General features: G+C 38.6%; 1 protein-coding gene across 2 annotated transcripts in view; it reads right to left on the bottom strand.

Annotated features, from left to right (window-relative positions):
* The window catches only part of LOC114481543 (inactive ubiquitin carboxyl-terminal hydrolase 54-like), a 66,088-nt gene that overhangs the window by 12,184 nt on the left and 31,526 nt on the right, over positions 1-22,378 (bottom strand). For both annotated transcript variants that reach the window (XR_003676250.1, XM_028476468.1), the window contains exons 6-15: positions 21,810-21,892; positions 18,573-18,678; positions 15,311-15,457; positions 12,298-12,447; positions 11,884-12,079; positions 10,868-11,050; positions 8,965-9,184; positions 7,528-7,896; positions 7,148-7,263; positions 4,878-5,036 (exon numbers count right to left, since the gene is read on the bottom strand). Coding sequence is in view for 1 of the 2 variants with exons in the window: in XM_028476468.1 (XP_028332269.1) it covers positions 4,878-5,036; positions 7,148-7,263; positions 7,528-7,896; positions 8,965-9,184; positions 10,868-11,050; positions 11,884-12,079; positions 12,298-12,447; positions 15,311-15,457; positions 18,573-18,678; positions 21,810-21,892 (1,729 nt within the window). In the remaining variant the exon portion in view is untranslated. The remainder of the gene's footprint in view (positions 1-4,877; positions 5,037-7,147; positions 7,264-7,527; positions 7,897-8,964; positions 9,185-10,867; positions 11,051-11,883; positions 12,080-12,297; positions 12,448-15,310; positions 15,458-18,572; positions 18,679-21,809; positions 21,893-22,378) is intronic.

Raw genomic sequence — 22,378 nt, 5'->3', positions numbered from 1 at the left:
CGTCCCTATAGTATTGTTTGAGTACTGTAACAAAGCACAGTAATACATTCTAATCCCATGTAAAGAAATCAAAGCCATTGCCAGTCCATCATGTTTCCAACACACACTAACACAGGTTTTTTCAACCACTGTGCCGTGGAATATTATTCAATTTCACCTAATTGGTCTAAAAAACATTTTTGAAAAGGCAAAAAAAAAAAAAAAAAAAAAACAATTTAAAAAATATAGTATCACATCGTTATTGTGAGCCCACTATTGTCTAACGTAGGGGTTCTCAACCCACGAGACACTAAGAAACTAAGAATGTTTTGAACAGTTTGAGCCCATTTTTGCTTATTATTAACCTTTTTCTGCAACTACACCAAACTTGCCATATTTTAACCTATTTTCATGACTTTTTCTTGCCATCTTTTTGCTCCTTTTAATGCATTTTTGCAACATTACTCCCATTTCTGCCACTTCTCCATCAAATTTCAATGTCAGTTCTGCACATTTTTTTCCATTTTCAAGACATTTTCGGCACTTTTAAACCCTTTCCACCGCTTTTCACACCTAATGTCACATTTGTTGACCCATTATTGCGACTTTTAAATTATTTTCCCCATAATTCATGTTTATTGTTTGCCAATTTAACCACTTTCTCAATTTGTCATACCCATTATTTAGTTTAAACAAAATGTTTCTACTTCTTGAATTATATTGCTGGCAGAAAAGTGTGGAAAAGGTTGAACACCACTGGTCTAACAAATTGTGAACTCAATTTATCATATATTGTACATCACACACTGTATATATATCAACATGTACATATCTATACACATATCATATAATAATGTATTTATAATACATTTCAAAGTTGTGTATTCTTACCCACATATACACTCAGACAGTGCAGACATTACTTCAGTTCTTCATTAAGTTCTTTCCAAACACACTAACACCACTAACTGAAACAGTAACTAAAAGTTGTGTGAATTACTGTAGAAAGTGTGGGAGGAAAGTGGAGAAGGATGAGATATTTTTGGTAGTTCTTTGGTGTAATATAACTAAAGAAAGCCTTTACAGTAAAATAAATAAATGAGTAAAAATAAATAAATAAATCCATGTCTAGGGCAAAGTGGATCAGCACTACAGACTCCAAAAGAGGGATAACGGGAGCAACGATCAGGGCTTTGAGAGCAGAGAAGCTCTTTGAGCTCCATGCTAATGAGCAGATGCTAAGCAGATTAGAGCTTCTAACACACTGTGAGAATGTGAGCTGAGAGTCTTTGTCGGACAAAGTTTACATTTTTCAGTTCTGCTTCATGCTTTTATTGGGCCGATACAAATATGAAGGTAGCTGTGGGCCGTAATACTCGCTAAGATCCTTTTCACACAGAACCAAACCGATGAAAACTAGGCCATAAGTGACGAGTGCAGACTTTTATTGTTCTTTTAACTACTTTGCAAAGGAATATGTTTTCCAGCTACAGCCAATGACTGGAGGAAAAGCATCTTTGCTCCTTGAAAATAATCTGTTAGCTGCACCGAATAAGTGCCTCTAGTACACATTTAAACTCTTTTCTGCAAAAGGTAAAAATCCAAGGCCTTTCCTGAATTGGACTCACAAACATCCGTAAATCATATTAAAAGCAGAATAAAATTGCATCTTAAACTATTAAAAATAACCGCGGTTATGGTAAACTATTTCCCCAACTTTGGCAGAATCCAGAGAGTGATATGCAGGAACCTTGTTATTTACTGATGCCTGACAGCAGTACAGGATTGCTTGGGATACGACAGCGAATGATTTATGTCTTTTTTCTCTGCTCAGACAGGTGAGCTGTCACACAGATGTTTGTCACTGAGCTGCTGGCCTCAGCCTGAGCTCCAGCTGTCACTTTGACTGGTGCTGCTTAGCAAAGCTGTGCTGCACTTTAAAAATAAATGGACATTTTGAAAGGGTTTTTTGTTTTTTCTTTTGTCCAATATAGCAACTATATATACTCCTGTTTGCATCATAGAATTATAAAATAACACAAATAGTAGGAAAACACCTAAATACGAGTGTAAAAATTGACAATTTTTTAAATTTCTGGCTCAGAGGAATTATCCTAAACCCTGTTTTCGTGCTGTCAGAGGTTTAGCATATGTGGGACATTTTCACCGTCTTTTCTCTCCAAGTATTTAAATTTCAGATGCTCTAATCATGTTCCTCTTTTTTCCTGTAGAGAAGTCAATACTGGGGCAATATTCATGCTCTCCTGCCTCTACCTGTTTGTACTTAGACTGCAACATTTAGGACATCCTGATAAATAAATACAAATACAATAATTTAGTCTTGATGTCACAAAACATACCAGGGATATCAACAGCGCTGTTGAGCATAGGGGCCCTCGACGGTGTCATTTTTCTCCACTATGGAGCGATGGCGCCCCCTACATTCAGTTTTCAGCAACGTAGGGGGGATTTTCTGTTGTTTTTTTTCCGTTTTTATTCGGTACCGTTGTAATACTTGTTGCACACTTGGACACAAAAGGGACTTTCAGGCATGCACGGGTTGTTTTAACTCTCTTTTTAATCAGAATAACTGAGAAACACATACTGTACATCAACCGCACTGTCTATTTAATACAGGTGATCTGCTCGGATACTTCCGTCTTTATCTGAGGACCCCTGCAGCAACTTAACTACTCCCAATGCTGCCTGTGTGCACATGAAGCTGCTCGTCAGTCATATTTATAACTCGCAACGAATCATTCTACTTGCACGCGCATGGATGTGAACACCGTCGAGTTTAAACATGTTCGGGCTTAAAGAGACATCGGCTTCATTCTGATCAAACGGGTTCAGGCCATGTTCTCCCGACCTGGGTGTTCTTATTTTGGCCTGGTTAAAGCTCTACTGTGTGTGTGTGTGTATGTTTTTGTGTTCCAATATTACTGCGGGTCCCACATAATACCTCATTTAAATTTGAAAAGCACATCTTGGAATCAGTCTTTTGAATAAAATTGTATTTCTTGTCCATATTAGTGGAGGATCTATACCAAGGATGAGTCACTAACTACATGCATCATCACCAATTCAACAAATAACTTTTAGCTTTAAAGTAAGGCTGGAACAAAGACAAAAACAAACAAACTTTTGCTTTACTTCACTAAATTTGGTCCTCAGAGAGTTAAACAATTCACATTTTTCCAGGCTGGTGTCCCTCGCTCGCGCGCGACATAATCCCCCCTATGCTGGGAAATATTCCTAGTGAGAACCCTGCATACTGTATATATGAGTGAATAGCAAATAATGGCAAAAACAATCATATATTTCTATTGTATTTGGATTTAAAAAAGATGATTTCATTCCAACAAAAGCAAATGCCTCACAGAAACATTCAAATGAGGATCCAAGAGGATGTGGGCCAATTAATCGTGCCAAAAAAACAGACATCTCTTCTAGAGCCACGCACACACCACACACGTAGAACTTATCCCCACCAAACATGAAACATGAACGAATCACCTCTAAAAGTAGGCTACGAGTCCAAATCTTACATCTAAAACCATAAAAAACACAATCACTCACACACAAACAGACACTGGACCAAAAAGACCCCCGCCCTGAGTGTTCTGGATCTGTAGGGGAAATGCTGTGTGAACAAATGTGATGCACGTTTGTTTTTTTTTAGCTGAAACAAGTTAATTAGGAAATTGAAAAAACAGGAGCATAGGGACACAGATTGGGGGGGGAGATGAGCCAACAGATGGGACTGTAGGACGGAGACGAGGGCAGACACAAGCAGGGACACAAAGGTCACGGTGATGCTAAACCAAAACCAAAGGTGATATAACTGCAACTCAGCACCTGGTGGGATAACTACATTAAATTACTTAAATAAGCATCTGATTTTGATATATGGAACATTCCATGTCATTTGTGGCCGATTTCGTTAGATCTCGGAAGCTAAGCAGGTCTGGGCCTGGTTAGAAGTTGGATGGGAGACCACTGAGAATTCCAGGTGCCACAGTGGCACCTGGAATTCTGGAAATCTGTTTTTGTGTCCTTGGGCAAGGCACTTCACCCACATTGCCTAGTATGAATGTAATGTAGTGTGTGAGTGACTGTTGGTGGTGGTCGGAGCGGCCGATGGCGCACTATGGCAGCCTTGCTTTCATCAGTCTCCCCCAGGGCAGCTGTGGCTACAATAGTAGCTTACCACCACTAAGTGTGGAGTGAAAGAATAATCCCTTAATTCTGTAAAGCGACTTTGAGTGTCCAAAAAAGCGCTATATAAAATTGATGTATTATCCTTATTATTATTACAAAAATGGCCGACAATTTTTACCAATTGTTCCATAATCATTTAATAGGCAAACTGTAAATATTTGCACGTTCTTATTTTTCTTCCGTTTTCAGCTTCCAATATGTCAAAAACTACACCACATAGAAAACTGAAATTTGATATAGCAATACAGCTCCACCTACTCCCTCAGAATATGTAAAAACATCTGCCATACATCCTATCTGGTGGAAATGCCAACCTATCAAAATTGGAAAAAAGTTTGTCAGAGTTTGGGTCTGGAACATGTTTGGGCTTTCAGTAAACGACTTAAAATACGCCTCAGATTCCTGTAATTTGATCAGCTTTGAGCTATGTACATTACATGTTATGCTACGTACATTTGTTGTTTATTAGTTTTTCACTATTAACATAAAACATCTTATAATAATATATTATATATTTACAGTCAATTGAATTACTAAGCAACAATTGGTAAAAATGTCAGAATTTTTTCAGACCGAAGTGCATGGAATGACCCATAGGGTAAAAACACGTAAACATTCACTCGTTCTTTTTCTCTCGTGGGACGGTTTCACACTCACACCCCAACATTGATCTGTACCCTGGTGCTGGAGCTGGTCCAGGTCCATGAATTTGCTGGGTTTGGGGTTGAAGCCCCGGGCCGCCTCCCGCTCCGCCTCCCTCTGCTTCTGCTGCTCCTGCTGACGAGCTCTCCTCGCCACCTCCTCCTGCAGCTCGTCCAGCTCGCTGCGCCCTGAGCCTGCAAACACAAACAAAAACGCAATCTGTAAATACGCTGCACGACTTCACAAAAGCAGAGAACAACAACTGATATCCCACAGTTTATAAATCATCCTCCCAGTTTAGCCATTTATCCAGTTTGGACATAATCTAGAGTTTTAAGGCTGGACTTTTGTTCCTTTGGCCTTTTTTTTAAGCATCACACTGAGCAGAAATACCCAATACTTCATGCTTTTGAATCAGAGCTTTTGAACCTTGGGGTCACCTAAAATGTCTAGAAATAATAAAACTTTCAAAAGATGACAAATTATATTTTAAAAATTCTACATTAAAACAACATTACTACTAATAATAATTATAATATAAATATTTTTTCATAATAATAATAACAATGAAACATTTTTATTAGTACATTTTTTATTTAATTAATTGATTAATTTATATTTATCTATTTTTGCACAATAAAAAATCAACACATCATATCTCAGAAAAAGATATACAGAGCAGAAAGAGGGAGAATGATTAAATAATATTTTCATATGAAAACACCAGACACAATCTCAAACAACTGTATTCGATACTTTCACTTTCTCAAATATAAATCTAGTTAAAATAAAATGCATTATAAAAATATCTGAGGTGGTGCTAATTGTTACTTTGTGCACTGATAGTGGCTACTCTGTATTCTAACACTGTATAGCAAACATGATCAAAAAACTAATTTTAGAGAAAAAAAAAAGTATCCGAGGTCGAAGACATAAAAATGGCATCACGACAAGAAAATAAACACTGTTTTAAAATGCTGAGGCTTTACTATTTATTAAAATGCCAACTCCATTTTTTTGTTTTGTGATCCAGGGTTGATGTTGCAATACAACAAAAGAAGATACATATTCATTCTTTCTGTTAATTAACATAAAAATAACTAGAATAAAAGTATTGTGGCTTCATGGTTACATTTCTATAAACACAAACATTCCTCCTTTCAAACAAACAGTGCTGTGTGCTTCCACTAATGGATATTCAGCTACAGCGTAAAGAAATGGAGCAATATGCTCCGTTGGTCATTAAGGGAATTACTTCTACTGTAATAACGCCAATATTATTATCATGATGAAACGTCATTATTTTCATTTTTCTTTCACAGGAAAGTTGTTTCTAATTGTATATTTCTCAATAAAGTAACTGCTACAGATGGTTCTGTTCTGCTAATAACAACGGCTCAACTGTATGTTAGGGTTTCATTTATTCAGACAACTTTTTTGATCTCCTGACATGTTTCAACTGTCAACTGCCAGTCTTCTTCAGAGGCATCTGCGCTGATTGCTTGGATGTGTCCTTGACTTCCGCTTGATAATTCCAACAAGTTCTTTTTGAATAATATGTTCAGGTTTCTTTCATTCAGACAACCTTTTTTCAGGAAATTTACTTTAATCTCCTGACATGTTTTTACTGACAACTGCCAGTTTTCTTCAAAGGTGTCCGCTGATGGCTTTGATATGTCCTGGACTTCCTCGTTATAATTCAAGCAAATTATTTTTGTTTTCTTTTTGAAAAAATATATAAAAATGAGACAACTTTTTTTCCAGGAAATTCACTTTGACCTCCTGACATGTTTCTACTTTCAACTGCCAGTCTTCTTCAGAGGCGTCTGCTGATCGTTTGGATGTGTCTTTGACTTCTGCTTGGTAATTCCAACAAGTTCTTTATGTCGTATTTTTGAATATTATGTTAAGGTTTCTTTTATTCAGACATTTTTTCAGGAAATTTACTTTGATCTCCTGACATGTTTCGACTGGCAACTGCCAGTCTTCTTCCAAAATGTCTGCTGATTGCTTTGATGTTTTTTTGACTTCCACGTAATAATTCCAGCAATGTCTTCTTTTTGAATAATATGTTATGGTTTCATTTATTCAGATTTGTTTTTTTTGGGAAATTTGCTTTGATCTCCTGACATGTTGACTGTCAACTGCCAGTCTTCCTCAAGCTTTTTGTCCTCTTTTTTAATAATATTTAATATTCAGACAACTTTTTTCAGGAAATTCAACAGTAATTATTGGATTAGTCCTATTGACATGATGCTCAGAGTTTAATGGAAGCATCTAAGCAGCTAAGAGTTCAAAAGCTCACCTGTGTCGCTGCTCGTCGAGGGCAGCTTTTGCAGGATGGCGCTGCTGCTTTTCGATTTGGGCACCGAACGCCACGAAGGTCCAGACATCAGTGCTCGTTTCTGCTGGCCCAGCTCCCTGCACAGGAAGTGGGAATAAAGTGAGAAAACGGCCCAGATTAAAACGAGATGAGGACTGACGAGAATGCAGAAAATATGTTCTCATTGATGGATTTGTCGCCATAAAACCCTCCACTTGTGGATCGTTTGTTCTGCTTCGCGTCACATTTCATGCTGACAAAGTGGAAGATGAAGAGAAAACAACAGCCTCGGAGAGGAAAACATGATGAAGAGCAAAAGCCTGAGAGCTCGCGACAGTAATTGTTATTTGTGAGTCTTGCACCTGTCGGGACTGCTGCTGTTCCTTTCACTGCTCTCGTAGCCGCTCTCCATCCTCTGAATCAGACGCGGCTGGTGCTCCACCCCTCTCAGGAGCGGAGGTGCAGGGGGACCCATTGTCCGCCCGCTGCCCGGAGACCTGGGCGGCCCAAAACCAGCCTCCAACTCGCCAACCTCCCTCCTCTCCACTTCCTGGAGCAGCGGCTGTGCAGTGGGGGCTCCTGCCAGAGGGGGCGAGTCCTGGGACTCTGCAGGGGGAGCGGTGGGACTGCTGTAGCCCAGAGCAGAGCCTCGGTGGCGGGTAAAGATGCTGTCGATGTTCAGGGCTTCTCTCCTGGGTCTCCAGGTTGGCCTGTAATGGCCTCCAGAGGAACTGAAGAGAAGCACAAGAAGATTTGTGATATTGGCTGGAATTTATTTTCTAAAAGATGAAAAATAGTAAATGATCCTTCATAACAGGAGATATGAAATATTGAAATCAAAAAAGCTGTTATTGTACTATGCTAAATACATGGTGATATTTTTAACATAATAACTGACTTCAAACAATAATTATGTATCCAAACAACTTGGTTGTACACGTTCAAAGGAATGAGTACAAGTACAAACTTAGTAGCATAAACTATTCAATGCTACAGTGAGCTTACACAGTCAAAAAAACTTAATTAGTCAGTAGATATTATCTATTATTTTTAGTTCACAATTACTCACATTTCCAGCCATGTCTTAAAATCTACCACCAGGCATTTTTAGTTCGGTTTATCCCTAAATTATGCACGATTTTTTTTAAATGTATTATGCTAAATATCTTTATCTTTGGCTAATAAATTCCTGGAACTCACTTTTTAAATATACATTACTCTGAGATGTTCCATATTACTTTAAATATATGTAACTTTAAAACAAAGCTTGTTAATGGAAAAATTATTTAAAAAATGTAAATCAAAAATAAAAAAAAGTGTTGCAACTCTTTTTAAGGCTGCAAAAGCTTTAACCAGATTAAAGAGAAAACACCACCAGGATATCACATTAGTTACTCATAGTGACATATTAATGCAAGCAGGACTCTTGAACACAAAGTGAATTCAATTTTGTAATGAATAAAAAGATCTTAAAACACACTGCAAAGTATGCTGGGAAAGCTTCACTCCAGATGATATAAAATAGATCAAGTTTTTTTTCCGTTTCGTGTTTTACTGTAAAACCTTGAGTAGAAAAAGTAGTGACGACTGCACTACAAAATGTGCCACGGTAGAGTGAAAAAATCTGCATCACTGGCTTAAAAAAGTTGGCTGGATGTTTACACTACTCCCTAATTCCAGTGATTAAGTATGCAAAAGTGGTGAATAATAACAGTGATCTGACTGTAAAATGCTAATTAAAATCAACTTATTTCAATATGACTTAGACCTCCTTTAAGGTCCGAAGTGTGTCCATGTACCTGGACTTGCTCTCACTGCTGGTGCTTTCATCCTCCCAGTGAGGCCCGCCGACCCCACTCTCGCAGCCCCCGACTCCTGACGAAGAGGACGACGACAGCGGACGAGAGGAAGAAGAAGAGGAGGTGAGGGGCCTGCGGGAGGAGAGGAGGAACACGGCCGTCTCCTTGTACTCCTGCAGCGGAGGAGAGGGAGGGCGGGGCGGACCCTCCACTGCTGAGTCTGAAAGCAGGAAAACAGAGAAGAAGAAAAAGAGGAGAAAAAGTGTCACAGAAAGTTAGTTTCGTCTCTCTTGTGTAACGTCCTTTTGAATGAAAAGAATAAAAAGTGGAACAGCTTTTTTTAAATAGTAAATAAGTTGAATTATGTTTCCATTTTAATATTTAGATCTTTGTTTATTTCCACAATTATCTTCTCTGTTGTGTGTCTTATGTGAAATGCTTTCAGGAAAATAAAGTTCTTTGAACAATTTGAGATTTAAAATGATGAAAAAGCATTAGAAAATTGCAATCCTCCAAATATTGTGGAGTTTCATTGAATTTGTGTATTTAGATATTTGAGGTATCTACAACTTCATTACTTGGTAATTTGGACAATAATTGATGTTTTTTCTGTCTTTTTAACTTTCTCCTGCGGGCCGACTTTGATGGTCTCAAGTATTTTTTCTCAAATGGGGGTACGTGTACCCCTAGGGGTATGCAATGGCACTACAGGGGGTAGAGAGAGAGAGAGAGAGAGAGAGAGAGAGAGAGAAAGAGAGAGTGGAAAATTAACAAATAAGAGCATGAAAAATATGGGGATATTAAAATGTGTACTTTTGGTTAAAAATACTAATCATGAACATGAACTAAAAATACAAGGGTTATTTTCATTTCCTCATTTATCATTTTGGAAATTATAAAAACTGTAAAAATAAATCTATTCAGGAGGCACTAAATACTGTTTCATTTATTTACAAATGTGTGTTATCGCTCATTCATTCCATCATTATGCTCATTACGTTTTCTTTTTTTTTATAGTATTTTGAGCAAAATGTTGAAGCTGGACAAAGGGGTTCGATTCAGAAATAAGAGAATGATGGTACTTGAGCCAAAAAAGTTTGAGAAGCACTGGTGTAAAGGGCTGGATTTGGCCCCTGGGCCTTGAGTTTGACAAAAGTGTGTTAGACTAACAGAATGTGGGCTGCGTCCCAATACACACACTACGCCCTACGGACTTCCACAAAGGGCGCACTTGGTTTAAGTGCACTTTGGATGTAAAGTGTGTAAGGGAACAAGTGTGCTGAAAGGGTAGAATTGGGACAGTTTGCGGTTACACCATCCACCTGAGTCAGGACGTCATAATTTTCTGTCCTCAACTGGATAAAATTAAGTGTATTTTTTTTTCTGTCCCTGTAAAAGATTAGAAATTGAATCAGCCATTTCATGTATGTTGAATATTTTCACTATTACAAGGAATTTGGGGACATGTACGGGACATAACTACATGTACCAAAGCCATTCCAATACAAAAAGTATTTTAATATAATACATATTACAGAAATTACATAATTGATACATTATTTACACTTGAAAAGACATTTTTCTGCCATTTTTGCAAGCAGCATGGTTTACTGTGACAGTTTTTATATCATCAATTTCTTTCTTTTTTTTAATTGGAGCGTCCCACGACAAAAGGATTTATGGGTAATTCCCTTCATCAAAGTCTGCTTGCATGCACTATTCACACAGATGTGCATGAAACTTGCATAGTGGGTGGAGCTAAAGCACACTCCTTAGGATTGGGACACCCTACACATTCGCACCCTTCAGCAGGAGCACGCAACCAAGGGGCACAAGGGTGCAAGTGTGGGTAATGGGAGGCAGCCTTAGTGTGAGTATTTGCACTCCACACTTACAGTCTTACCTCCAGTGTCAGAGCCCAGTGGCGGTGTGATGAGGTTGTAGTTGCAGACCACGGTGGTCTGGGACTCGCAGGACAAGTGGCTCCCCGTCGACTGGTGGAGGGGGCGACTGCGAGTGGCTCGGTGGCTCGAACTGTCCGTGGAGGAGTCGGTGCGGGTGTCGCTGGATATGGACGGTTCCCGACCTGAAGAGAGAAGTGACCTCCATTTGTTTACAGAGGTAGGTAAGTGCTGCACACGGACTCTGAGGTCTGGTCAGACAAAAAAAAAAACAAGTGATGCAGCAACTGAAAAAAGGCAAACGAAACAGGATGTTGTAAAGACGCAAGCAAACATCGCTGACAGTAGACGCATACGCTCTGTGTGCATCTCCTAGAACATGCATAGATACTAAATTAAGCAGAGAAGCTGATTTTTAACAAGAAGTTCAATGCACTTTGTGTTTTAATGAGAGAACAAATTTAATTTGACTATCTACCAGCAGCCCAGTCAGTTATAGGCCTGTACAATATTACTTAATGTCAGTGTTAAATAAATATTTTCATATTTTTAATTGATTTATTTTTTGAAGCATTAATATTAATTAAATCCTGTAAGAGCAATTTTTTTGCTTCAGTGAGGTTAGTAGACATTCAGAGCCATAAATGTAATGGAATAATAATTTCGGTTTCGGTTTTCTGCCTCGGTTTCGGACAAGAATTTTCAATTTGGTGCATCCCTTGTAAAAACAAACTCATCCGATCTTGTTTTCTCATACGGAGGCCCCGCCCAATGAGGTCAAACAAGAAAATAAGTTTTTCCAAGATGAAAATCGACATTCTCACATCTGAGGTGCAACAAAACAAAAAATGGTTTTTTAACCGTGTGAAAACTTCACTTAAAATGACGCATTTAAACGCTCTGTGGAAGAGGATCAGCTGCTGAGCAGGTGATGTCTGCCCCCCTGTGTGCACTGCAAGCAACTTCTCATTTTCGGTTTCGGCCAAGAACTTTAATTTCTTGCTTGACTTTCTCGTACCTGAGTCCTCGCTGTCGTAGCCGGCTTTGCTGCTGCTGCAGTGCCGGAGCTCCAGCTGTGGGTTGGAGCTGCTACAGGGGTTGGGGCCGTCCTGCAGTATTACGGGTGTCCCACGGGGGTCAGCGTAGAGCAGCAGCAGGGGCTGATAGTGGCCTTTGATACAGCGCGACACTACGTCCTTCCACTTGGGTCCGATCTGCATCCAAAAAACACACTCAGAAACGACTATTCATGTTCAGATATAACATTACACACACTCCGACAAAAAGCAGAAGGTCGAGCGCATTTTGTGCTGCTGAGCGTCCTTTTAATCATATCATATTATCACACTGTCACTGACCTGTGTGAACTGTCAGTGACGTGTCAAGGACAATTCAAATGCACAAAATCCACTGAACTCCTGCATACACTCACCTCTTTAACGTGGGCGTCGTCGAAGTACATCCACTTGCGTATCTTGGTCTGGAAGAAGAAGGTGGAGTAGTGCTTGCCGTAGTAGCACACCATGCCCACCAAGTAGAGCTCTGCCTGGCGAGCCCTCTCCTCTGTCACACGGTAGAACAACTACAGTGAGAAATAGAGAGAGAGAGAGAGAGAGTGAGGAAGAGAGGGGAGGGAGGTGGGATAGGAGGAGGAGGGGGGACACGTGCAGGAGCGAGGTGTCCGGTAGGAGGGGAGGTAGAAACACAGGAGTTACTGTGAAAACAAGCAAGTATAGATGCTGCATGCGGTAATCCCTCACATACTGCCGTCCTATTGTAAACAGCACACTAACACTGCTGCTGCTGCATTCACACTGCAGCTGCTCATGCACTAACTCTGCCCACATCTCACATTGATGTCTCAGTAAAGGTCACCTGCAGCAGATAAAGCAGCCCAACACACTTTCACACACACAGAAAAGTCATTCAACAATCAACCTGTCATTAAATCCTGACACAATGAACCACCTGAGTTTAAAATGCAGGGTTGGAGTCAATTACATTTTTCAATTACAATTACATCTTCAATTATCCATGTTCAATTACGATTACAGTGACCAGCATTTTTATTACAACTATTTTTTTTTTATCCCTGAGAGTCAAATATAACAAGAACATTTGCATTTCCTGAAGAAAATGCAAGGTGCTGGCTACTGCATTAGCCTTAGCATTAACGAGAATTAACCTGACATTAATATTAGCTAGCAGTAGCTTAAAATTATCATTAGCCTAGCAATAGCATCAACCGAGCATTAAAAAATAGCCTAACATTAAACTAGCATTAGCATGTGCATATCAATAATATTAACCTTGCCTTAGTATTAGCTTAGCAACAGCATTAGTCTAGTATTAGAATTACCCTAGCCTTTACCTAACATTAGAATTAACCTAGCAATAAAATAACAACAGCATTAGCCTAGCATTAGCATTTCCTTTTATTTTATTTATTTGCAGCTGAACCTAGCAATAAAAATAACCTAGTAATAGCATTAAGATTAGCATCCTCGCAATTATGTTCTCAATTACTGAAGTTCAATTACAATAACTCACAATTACTGAAATAATGAACCCCATAAAACGTAACCTTCCTCTTGTGTTAGCTACCTATTAGCATCTCTTATAATAATGGGTCAGTTTTGACCCACGTCTTAAATCAGCTGTAAAATACACTAAAAAATATCAGGCATCCTTATCCATCAAAATATTAATATTAATATTTTTGGTCTGAGCCTTTTTTCTGTAAGTACACATCTCAATTTCATTTTTTTTTTCTTTAAATGGTGAAATGATCCTCAAGAGAACCGACAGGTCATGGGAAAACATGTTTTAATAATTGGTAACTGTGTATGTGTAAGCCACAGAACTGTAACATTGTTCTCCAGTTTTGCTTTTAATTAAATTATAAATTATTATTACAGAATTTCCATGCCAATTACAATTAAATTATGATTACAACAGCAACACATTTTTTCAATTACAATTATAATTGACCCCAACCCTGTTAAAATGTCACCATGAGCTGAAATAAGATCAAAGAGCACATTTTTGGGTGAAAAGCTTCTTAAACCTTCCAATTTCCTGGAAGATATAAAGTCTATCCTCTGAGACGAAACTGAAAAGTTTCAGTTTTGAAGGTAGAGCGGATTTTAAGCATTTTATCAAACCGGAGAGAAGACAGATTCAGAAGAAAGACAAAGTGGAAGCTGCAGTAGGGAAGTGAAACAGATGGCTTTGCTTTGAACAGTGACATGAAAAAGAACTAAACTCTCACTGCAATCTCACTGTGAGCTGCATTCAGGGGGAAAAAAACCTGAGTTGCGGCGCCGGCAAAGAGAGACGATAATGGGTAAAAGTTGACTCACTGTAGCATATATTCATATTCACTAATCCATTATAAATGGCTATCACTTCAGGATGAAGTTTCAGTGGAGACAGCCATGATGAAATACACTGAATAAACATGACACGGAAGTGCTGGTCAGGAGAAGTATGCATGTTGGTTTTCTAACTATATAACTCTGCGTTCGTAGTGATATTTGTGCACTCGAGGGAAGCAAATATGACACACTACAACATGTGTGCATGTGGATTTCATGACTACAATGATGACAAATTATTATTATTGCATTATACTGTATTATTGCCATATTTTAAAAGTCACTTTCAAATAATATTTGACTTTTTCCTGACTATTACCCTGGCTTTTATTTTGAAAAATCAAACGTAGCCTTGCCCACTTTCTGTCCATTCAATATTTCACAGCATAGAGGGATCGCTTGGCGCACAAGTCTTGTAGGGAGGTCCAGGGGCAGATTTAAGAATTACGCAGATTAAAGAGAGTTAAAACAACCAATGCATGCCTGGAAGTCCCTTTTGTGTCAAAAATAATTTAAAAACAACAGAAAAGCCCCCTACGCTGGTCAAAACGCATTGATCAGAATCACAGCATGGAGGGCCCCTACACTCAACAGCGCTGGCGAGAACCCCGAGTTTGCATTTCTATGTATACACAAAATACAAAATATGTAGAAAGCCGAAAATATCCAAGCAACAAGTGACAGATATCAGTTCCAACAGGATCTACACTTTAAATTTACTCGATTTTTTGACTAATTTCAATTATTTTAAGGAATATGTATAATTTGAGGAAAATTTAAAGATTTTGTAAGAATTTTAACAATAAAAATGACTGCCATCATGTGATATAAGCACCAGCAAAATGGCGAGCACCTACAAATATTGTCAAGTTTTATTTACACAATGATTCATGTCATGCGGGCCAAATTGGATGCTCCAAAGGGCCGGATTTGGCCCCTGGGCCTTGTGTTTGTTACGTCTTGTTACATAAATCGTGTGTGTTTTTTGACAACAACTTTGAAATGTGAAAACAGGCTTTATAACATCCAGGTAACTAAATTCATGTTGTGATTGTGCGATGCCCTCACATCTCCAAGACGTAGGCAGGTTCCCAGGCTGTGTATGACGTCCTCTGCCAGGTCAGAGTGGTCCGAGTCCCACACCAGCCCGATGGACACGATCTCTGGGGAGTTCATCAGCACCCGACGGATGCGCAGCACCTCTCCACAGTTGCTCTGGAAACGAGAAATCAAGAAAAAGAAGAGGATTTTATTTTTTTATTTTTAGGAGATGTTTTGTTGTATTGAATGAAGCATGGACGGTTTTCTTCTTTCCATTTAATGTTTTTCAGTGACGTAAACCTCCGTGGAACGCAAAGACATTTTATGGTTATCTGAATATTTGGTTCTGAACAAACTGTCATGGAGGCGACTAACTTCTTATATAGGTTGCATTTCAAAAGTCTTTCCTGACTGGACAAAAAATTCCTTGTGCTTTTGTGCAATACAGCAGCCCTGAGCTTTTTTTTACACTATAAATTGTGGACTTATGAAATATTCGGTAGCACTTTAGTTGAAGTTTTATACATACAGTAAAGGCTGACACTATGCTGTCATTATTATGACATGACACCTGTCATTAGCATGAATAAGGTGTCATTAAGTCTGTCATTAAGTGTTGTTTGTTACCCTAACCCTACCGAACCCCACTAGATCCATCCACCAAACCCAAAAAAAGCCAACATGGCTCCAAATGTCTCATAATTTAGCGAACGATACTTAATGACAGCCTTCATGACATCTTATTCATGCCAATGACAAATAATGACAGTGTAATGTAAAACTTAAATCAACAAAGGATCACAGTTTGCAGAGAGAGGAGAAGTGAAGGAGTAAAAAAAAAAGAGCTGTGCTAAGTCGTTTTTTGTCCTTTGGGCCCTTCTGTTGAGTTCAGAACCGCTTGTTCCGAGTACTTCCTTTGAGTCGTGACCCACCATGAAGCAGCTACGCACATACAGATACACACACAGATACACACACACACACACACACGGCTTTTGGCAGAGCGAGCTTGGAAACAGCCTGAAAACACTCTAGTAACCAGAAGCTTTGCCAAACACACACATACACACACACGGCACTCTCACTTTGACATGTTCCCTCTCTGCTGACATTATCATTCATCATATTGTGGTGCAAACTAACTTGCTTGGCCTCTTAATAAAAACAAAAGTCCCCACAGTAGCCTCTGCAAAATTTTAGTGATCTTTTCCCCTCTTTTTGTCCTTTTTAAATGACTTTGAGTTACATAACACGGCTGTTGTTCAAACAATGCAGCAGTTCTGCAGAATGCTGATTAAAGCCTTGCTCAGAACAAAATAAAGCACCTCAGAGGAAGTGAGGATTAGCAGGAAATTATTAGAATTCATAAACAGGAAGTAAACAAACCAGGCATTAAAGGAAATGATACAAACTGGTCTCAGATGACACACCAGTGAAAGTTCTCAGACTGTAGCCAGGTAAAGGTTGTTGAGCTTAATATTAAAAACAGCTTTTATTATTTAGGAATTGTATCCAAAGTAAAGGTTTACCTGCCCTGCAAGGATTATAAAACTGTAATTAACCCAATTTAATTGTATTTTATTAACTACGTTTAGAATAGATTTTAAGATTTTAATGTTTGTTTGTAAAGCTCTTCGTGGTTTAAATAAATGAAGGCTTTTAATCAAACTTAAACAAACGTGGGAAATCGTAATTTTATTTAAAGCAGAACTAAGTAACTTGCGCTTAGCGCTCCCCCTAAAGGTCACTTTTGGTTTTGTCACTGTCGTAAAAAAATTTAATTCTTGTTTATAATGAAAATGTTAATAACACATTAAGAAATAAATAAGAAAAATTCATATCTAATATAGGTAAAACAAAAGTTTGCACAATATACAAAGAAAAATCATTCAAAATGTCGCTAACTATGAACACATTGTGCAACTATGATACTTTTATAACTTCTACTGTTTGACTAATTTATGGCACAAAAAAGGCATCATAATACTAACGACTAGAGAAATATTGCACTATTTAGCATAAATAAAGTTGAATAACTATTCTTATCTTGCCCAAATTATGTTTATTGTGAGATACATGAAATTATAAGTAGGCCATTTCTATGGAGAAGTAAACTATGTGACCTAAAACTAGGTGTGGAGGGAGGAGTGTTTATGTAAATATCGGTATTGGTTAATATCAGAATATCAATATTGGACAATACTGATACTGTTGATAATAACAGCTGATTGGTGTTTCTTCTTTGCTTCATTGAAGTTTAGTTGAAATATTATGGATTTTAAAATAGAAATTCACTGTAAAGAGGTTAAACGCTTCCTATCCTGTTCATTACATCCAACTGAAGCCATCTTCCCAATCCAAAAAAAATGTGCCATCAAGTACACACACACGTGCGCGCATACACTCCAATCTGCTGCTGACAGTCTCTTCCAGCAGCCGCACTTTCATCCAAATACCAGCCGTTTGTTTGAGTGAAGCCCAACGTGGTCTTAACAAAAGAGCAGCGTGACGGAAGATAAACACACACAGGTTGTGCGTCCCCCACAGGACTGTGCACTGCACAGTGTCAACGTTTGAAGCCCAAATGCGTCATTGGTGTAATAGGTGAGGAGCCGCTGCCTGCTGGAGGCCCAACAGGAGGCTTCATGTGTGGACACTGGCAGAGAGCAGAGAGTGTGTCGTGCCAAGACCAATCCATTCAACGGCAGCGTTTTCCCCATGTGGCAACACAACAACACAACACACAACCCTGCAAAACAAAGGACTGAAACCCTCCTTAGAGCATCATCCCCTCTGAATCAACACGCCTTCCTCTTACATAATCCTCCACGCTGCTGGATGTACATTAAATCTAATGCTCTTAGCCTTACCACTTATTAATAAATATAAGTCAAACCAATGCTGCCTGTTCACTGAATCGTGCGTTTCTGATGCACAATGATGATGATGATTACAGCCGAATGAAAATGAGGTCGCCATAGACATGCCAAACACTGCTGCTGCTGGTAATTGAAAGTGCTGAGAAAAATGGGGAAAAATGCAAATTAACTCCTGGTTATACAACACAGACACCAAAACAAAGGGAAGAAATAATGAACCTACCGTGCTACAGAAGGAAAAAAATTATTCCAATCTGACTTTTCACTTTGTTTCTATTTTACTGACAGATGTAACAAGAACCCACAAACATTAAACTAAAAACTGTTTTGTTTTTTAATCAAAGCTGCTGAGTGTGCATTGACGTGTGTGTGTGTGTGTGTGTGTGTGCATGTGTGTGTGAAAGTCTCACGGGGCAGTTGCGCAGGTCTCCCATGTTGCTGGCGTTGCGAAGCAGCTCTCCAAACATGTCCGGTGTGGGTTTTTCTCTGCACTCCAACATCCTCACGGCTTGGTTACTGCAACATTGAACACGCACACACACACACAGTTTGCTTACAATCAATAATGGATGATAAACCTGGACAGCAAATGAAACTGGTAAACAACTTTGATTTTTCAGTTTCTTTAATCACCCTGAATGAAAGCAAAGCTCATTGGTTTTGTAAATTTGGCATCAGATAAAATGGTCACCATTAAAACTAGAACACCGAAGTAGGAGCAGTCTGCTACTATGGGGACAGGAGATGGAAAAACAAGCTCAAACACCAGCAGCTAATGCTAGCAATAATAATTCCAGCAAGTTCAGTTTGTCCAGGCCATTATATTATGAATAAGTAATTTCGACTGCCAACTGTCAGTCTTCCTCAGGGGCATCTACTGATCGCTTTGATCACTGATCACTTTGATGAAAGCAATTGGTAAATGCTTTGATGTTTTCCTTAAAAAATAACTTGTAAGGCTACATCAAAGTAATCAGTAGACGCCTCTGAGGAAGACTGACAATTGGCTGCCGAAACATGTCAAGAGATCAAAGTACATTTTCTAAAAAGTTGTCTGAACAAATGAAACCTTAGCATATTTTTTCGAAAAAGAAGACAAAATGAACTTGCTGGAAATACTGTTGCTCGCATTAGCTATATTAATATATTAAGGCTAGCAACTTTATTTTAACATTCCAAAATACAACAGCAGCATGCTAAGTGGAAAAGGATTACAAATACAGTGACATTTCACATTGCAAAATACAAAATCCTAATATACAGAGTAAATAAAAACAATGTAGTTCTAATTATTTACTATTTTTTTGTATTACCAAAATAATTTAAATCATAAATTGAGGCAAAAATGGTGAATCCCTGGCCTACACACAAGTAGCAATACTTTGAACATATGTACAATAAAGATTAGAAATTAGACGTTGAATTAGAATGAACTTTATATGATTTGCAAAAGGGGGTTGTCTATAACCAGAAGTAGAAGTAGTCTGGCAGTGAATAAAAACAACGTATAGAGCATAAAATTAATAATTCATCCTGTGCCATTATATTATGAATAAGTAATTTTACAGCTAAATATATGCACAGGCTGTAACAGTCGATTATATACAACACATAAGCAACAAATGTGGCTACACAAAGTAAAAATAAAAAGCATTTCTGTGATGTCAGGCAGATTTTGTTTGTGTTTAAACTTCTGAAGCTTCTGAAGGTGAAAACTGCTGCCTGGGAAAACTGAGCTAAGCAGCCATGCATTAAAGGGATCCTCCACTGTTTTTACAAAAGTGGCCTAAAACCTTTAAAATGTCCTTATTAAAAGATCTATGCTTAACAAAATGCATTATTTTGCACCATATTTGTATTATTAACTTTTGAAAATGGGGCTGCGTTACCGTTTTAGAGCTTGTGTTCCGCCATCTTGAAATCACATGATTGATGATGTCACACTGCCTAAAAAAATCCCATTGTTTTCTTTTTTTTTTTCCACTTGTCTGCACATGCTGTCAAAGGTCAACACTACAAGAAGTGCAATCATTTTGAGACAGCAATGCATATTTTGTTATTGCAATAAAATAAATTCTTTTATTTTATCACCAGCCCTCCCTAAGGAAGGGTAAGAAACAATTTATTATAGGGAGGATATAAAAAGGGAGAGCAGTGTTACACCTAGGTGAGGGGGTGGTGGCCGAGGGGGAAGGGGAAGGGAGCAGGGAGGAGAAACTCAAGGCAGGAAATAGAAAGGGTGGGGAAGAATTGATTATTTTAAAGTGAGAGTGAGATGTGAAGTTATAGTAGAACATATTGTGCTTTTTATGTTGTGTAATCAAGTCAGTCTGGTGACAAGTGTGAAGTTTAGGTATAATGGTGGTGGCTGTGGAAAGTTAAACCCCATTGTTTTCTATTGGAGTGAAACATTCAGTCTGCTTTTTAGATCATTTGGCAGCTTTCTCCTAAGGGGCCTTTACTCTCCCTTAAACAGTGCGTGGCTCATTTTGACCAAAAAAAACTGTTAAATTATCTAAAAGTCAGGCTGAATGTTTCACTCCAATAGGAAACAATTGGATGTTTACAGGCAGTGGGGCCATGTGATGTTTTCAATCACGTGATTTGAAGATGGCAGAACACAGGATCAAAAACGGTAAAGTAGTCCTATTTTTAAACGTTATCATAGATCTGCTTATAAGTACATTTCAAAGGTTTTAGGCCACCTTTGTAAAAACAGTGAATCATCCCTTTCAGTACAGTTACTTAATAAACACCTTACTATAAATTTATGTTGCAAAAAGGAGCAGATATCCAGATTTAGAGCTTTGTATATACAGTAGATTGTTTCCACCTAGCATCCTCTCGGCAGAGTAAACTTTTTCATTTTGCGCTGTAGTTCATTAAGAAAACATATTTTTACCCAGTTATGAATCTGACCTAAGTTTGCCTTTTCACACCATTAGCCTGATGTGAACTTTTCTCCTCCCCCGTCTCGATTTCTGCCACCTCTTCACACACATACAATTAAATTTGATGCCAAAGAAAGACAATGGTACAACAATTTTTGTACTACAGTGAACTCACTTGATTTTTTGGTATTTGATTGTAAAAAAAATGCTTTCCAATGCAAACAAACACACAACTACCTAGACACGCAGTGTTTGTTTAGGGTTCTGCCTCCATTCATCCTTCAATTTCCTCTGCAGTGTTTCATTTCTCTGAGACAAATAAAACAAAACTTCCTGTTATTTTCTTCCTGTTAAATCGTTCTGGCCAACTGTTCCACTTATAGATCGATGCGGTCCCCCGAGTCCACTGAATCAAACACCACAATTGATTTCTTCCCCTTGTTTCCTTCTTTCGTGTGTGACTCTTATGCAACAGCTCGGGTCGCCGTGCACACCCACACAGAAACTCCAACTTCCTTTGCGTGTCCATGCACCTGCGTGCAGAGCGACACGCTAACATCCACCTTCACATGCAGGGGCTATGATGATCAGCCTCTTATATGCTTTTGAATATGCATGATCGTGCACGCTTACGTGTGCACGTATGGGTGGTGCTCATTCAGCAAAGACCCGGGCAGGAAGGGAGAGAACACGCTGTACCTTCCTTTACTGCCAGATTTACTGCAGCATGTGTGTGTGTGTGTACGTTGGACTTACCAGAGGGATGTAGTGGAGATGTAATGAACCATCTGAATGAAGGGCAGGGGGTCTGATGTGGCTCCGCAGCTGTTACACACACACTGCAAAGAGAAGAAAAAATAAAAAAAGACATATTGAGGTTAAACGTCTCACATGTTTATCAAGAAGTAATTTTGTTTTCAGCCACATTCAAGGTCAAACTTTATTGTCCATAAACACGTTCTGTTATAAGCTCCATCTGCTAAATTCAACAAGCGGCACAATAGAATTACATCGATGAGTAACAATTACATGGAAATGATGACCCGGGAAGGCCTTACACTTCACACCTTAAATCCTCATTTTTAATTATAGTGCAAAGAGAAGGATGATAGATTACAATGAGCAGCCTACCCCTCCTTATCAGGACCTCTCCTACAGTTGATACTTTTAAAAATCGTTTAAAAACCAATTTATATTCTGTGGCTTTTTAACCAAACTATGAACTGGCATTTTTGGTTTTGTATTTACATTTATTTTATCTCAGTTTCTTTTGCTTGTGTACATTTTATAACCTCTGTACTGCACTTGGTTAATGTCTGTTGTTC

The sequence above is a fragment of the Gouania willdenowi genome, chromosome 19 (assembly GCF_900634775.1).
Source record: "Gouania willdenowi chromosome 19, fGouWil2.1, whole genome shotgun sequence".
In the NCBI taxonomy this organism is placed as follows: domain Eukaryota; kingdom Metazoa; phylum Chordata; class Actinopteri; order Blenniiformes; family Gobiesocidae; genus Gouania; species Gouania willdenowi.
Note: the sequence above shows the minus strand (reverse complement) of the source record. Positions and strands in the feature narration are given on the sequence as shown.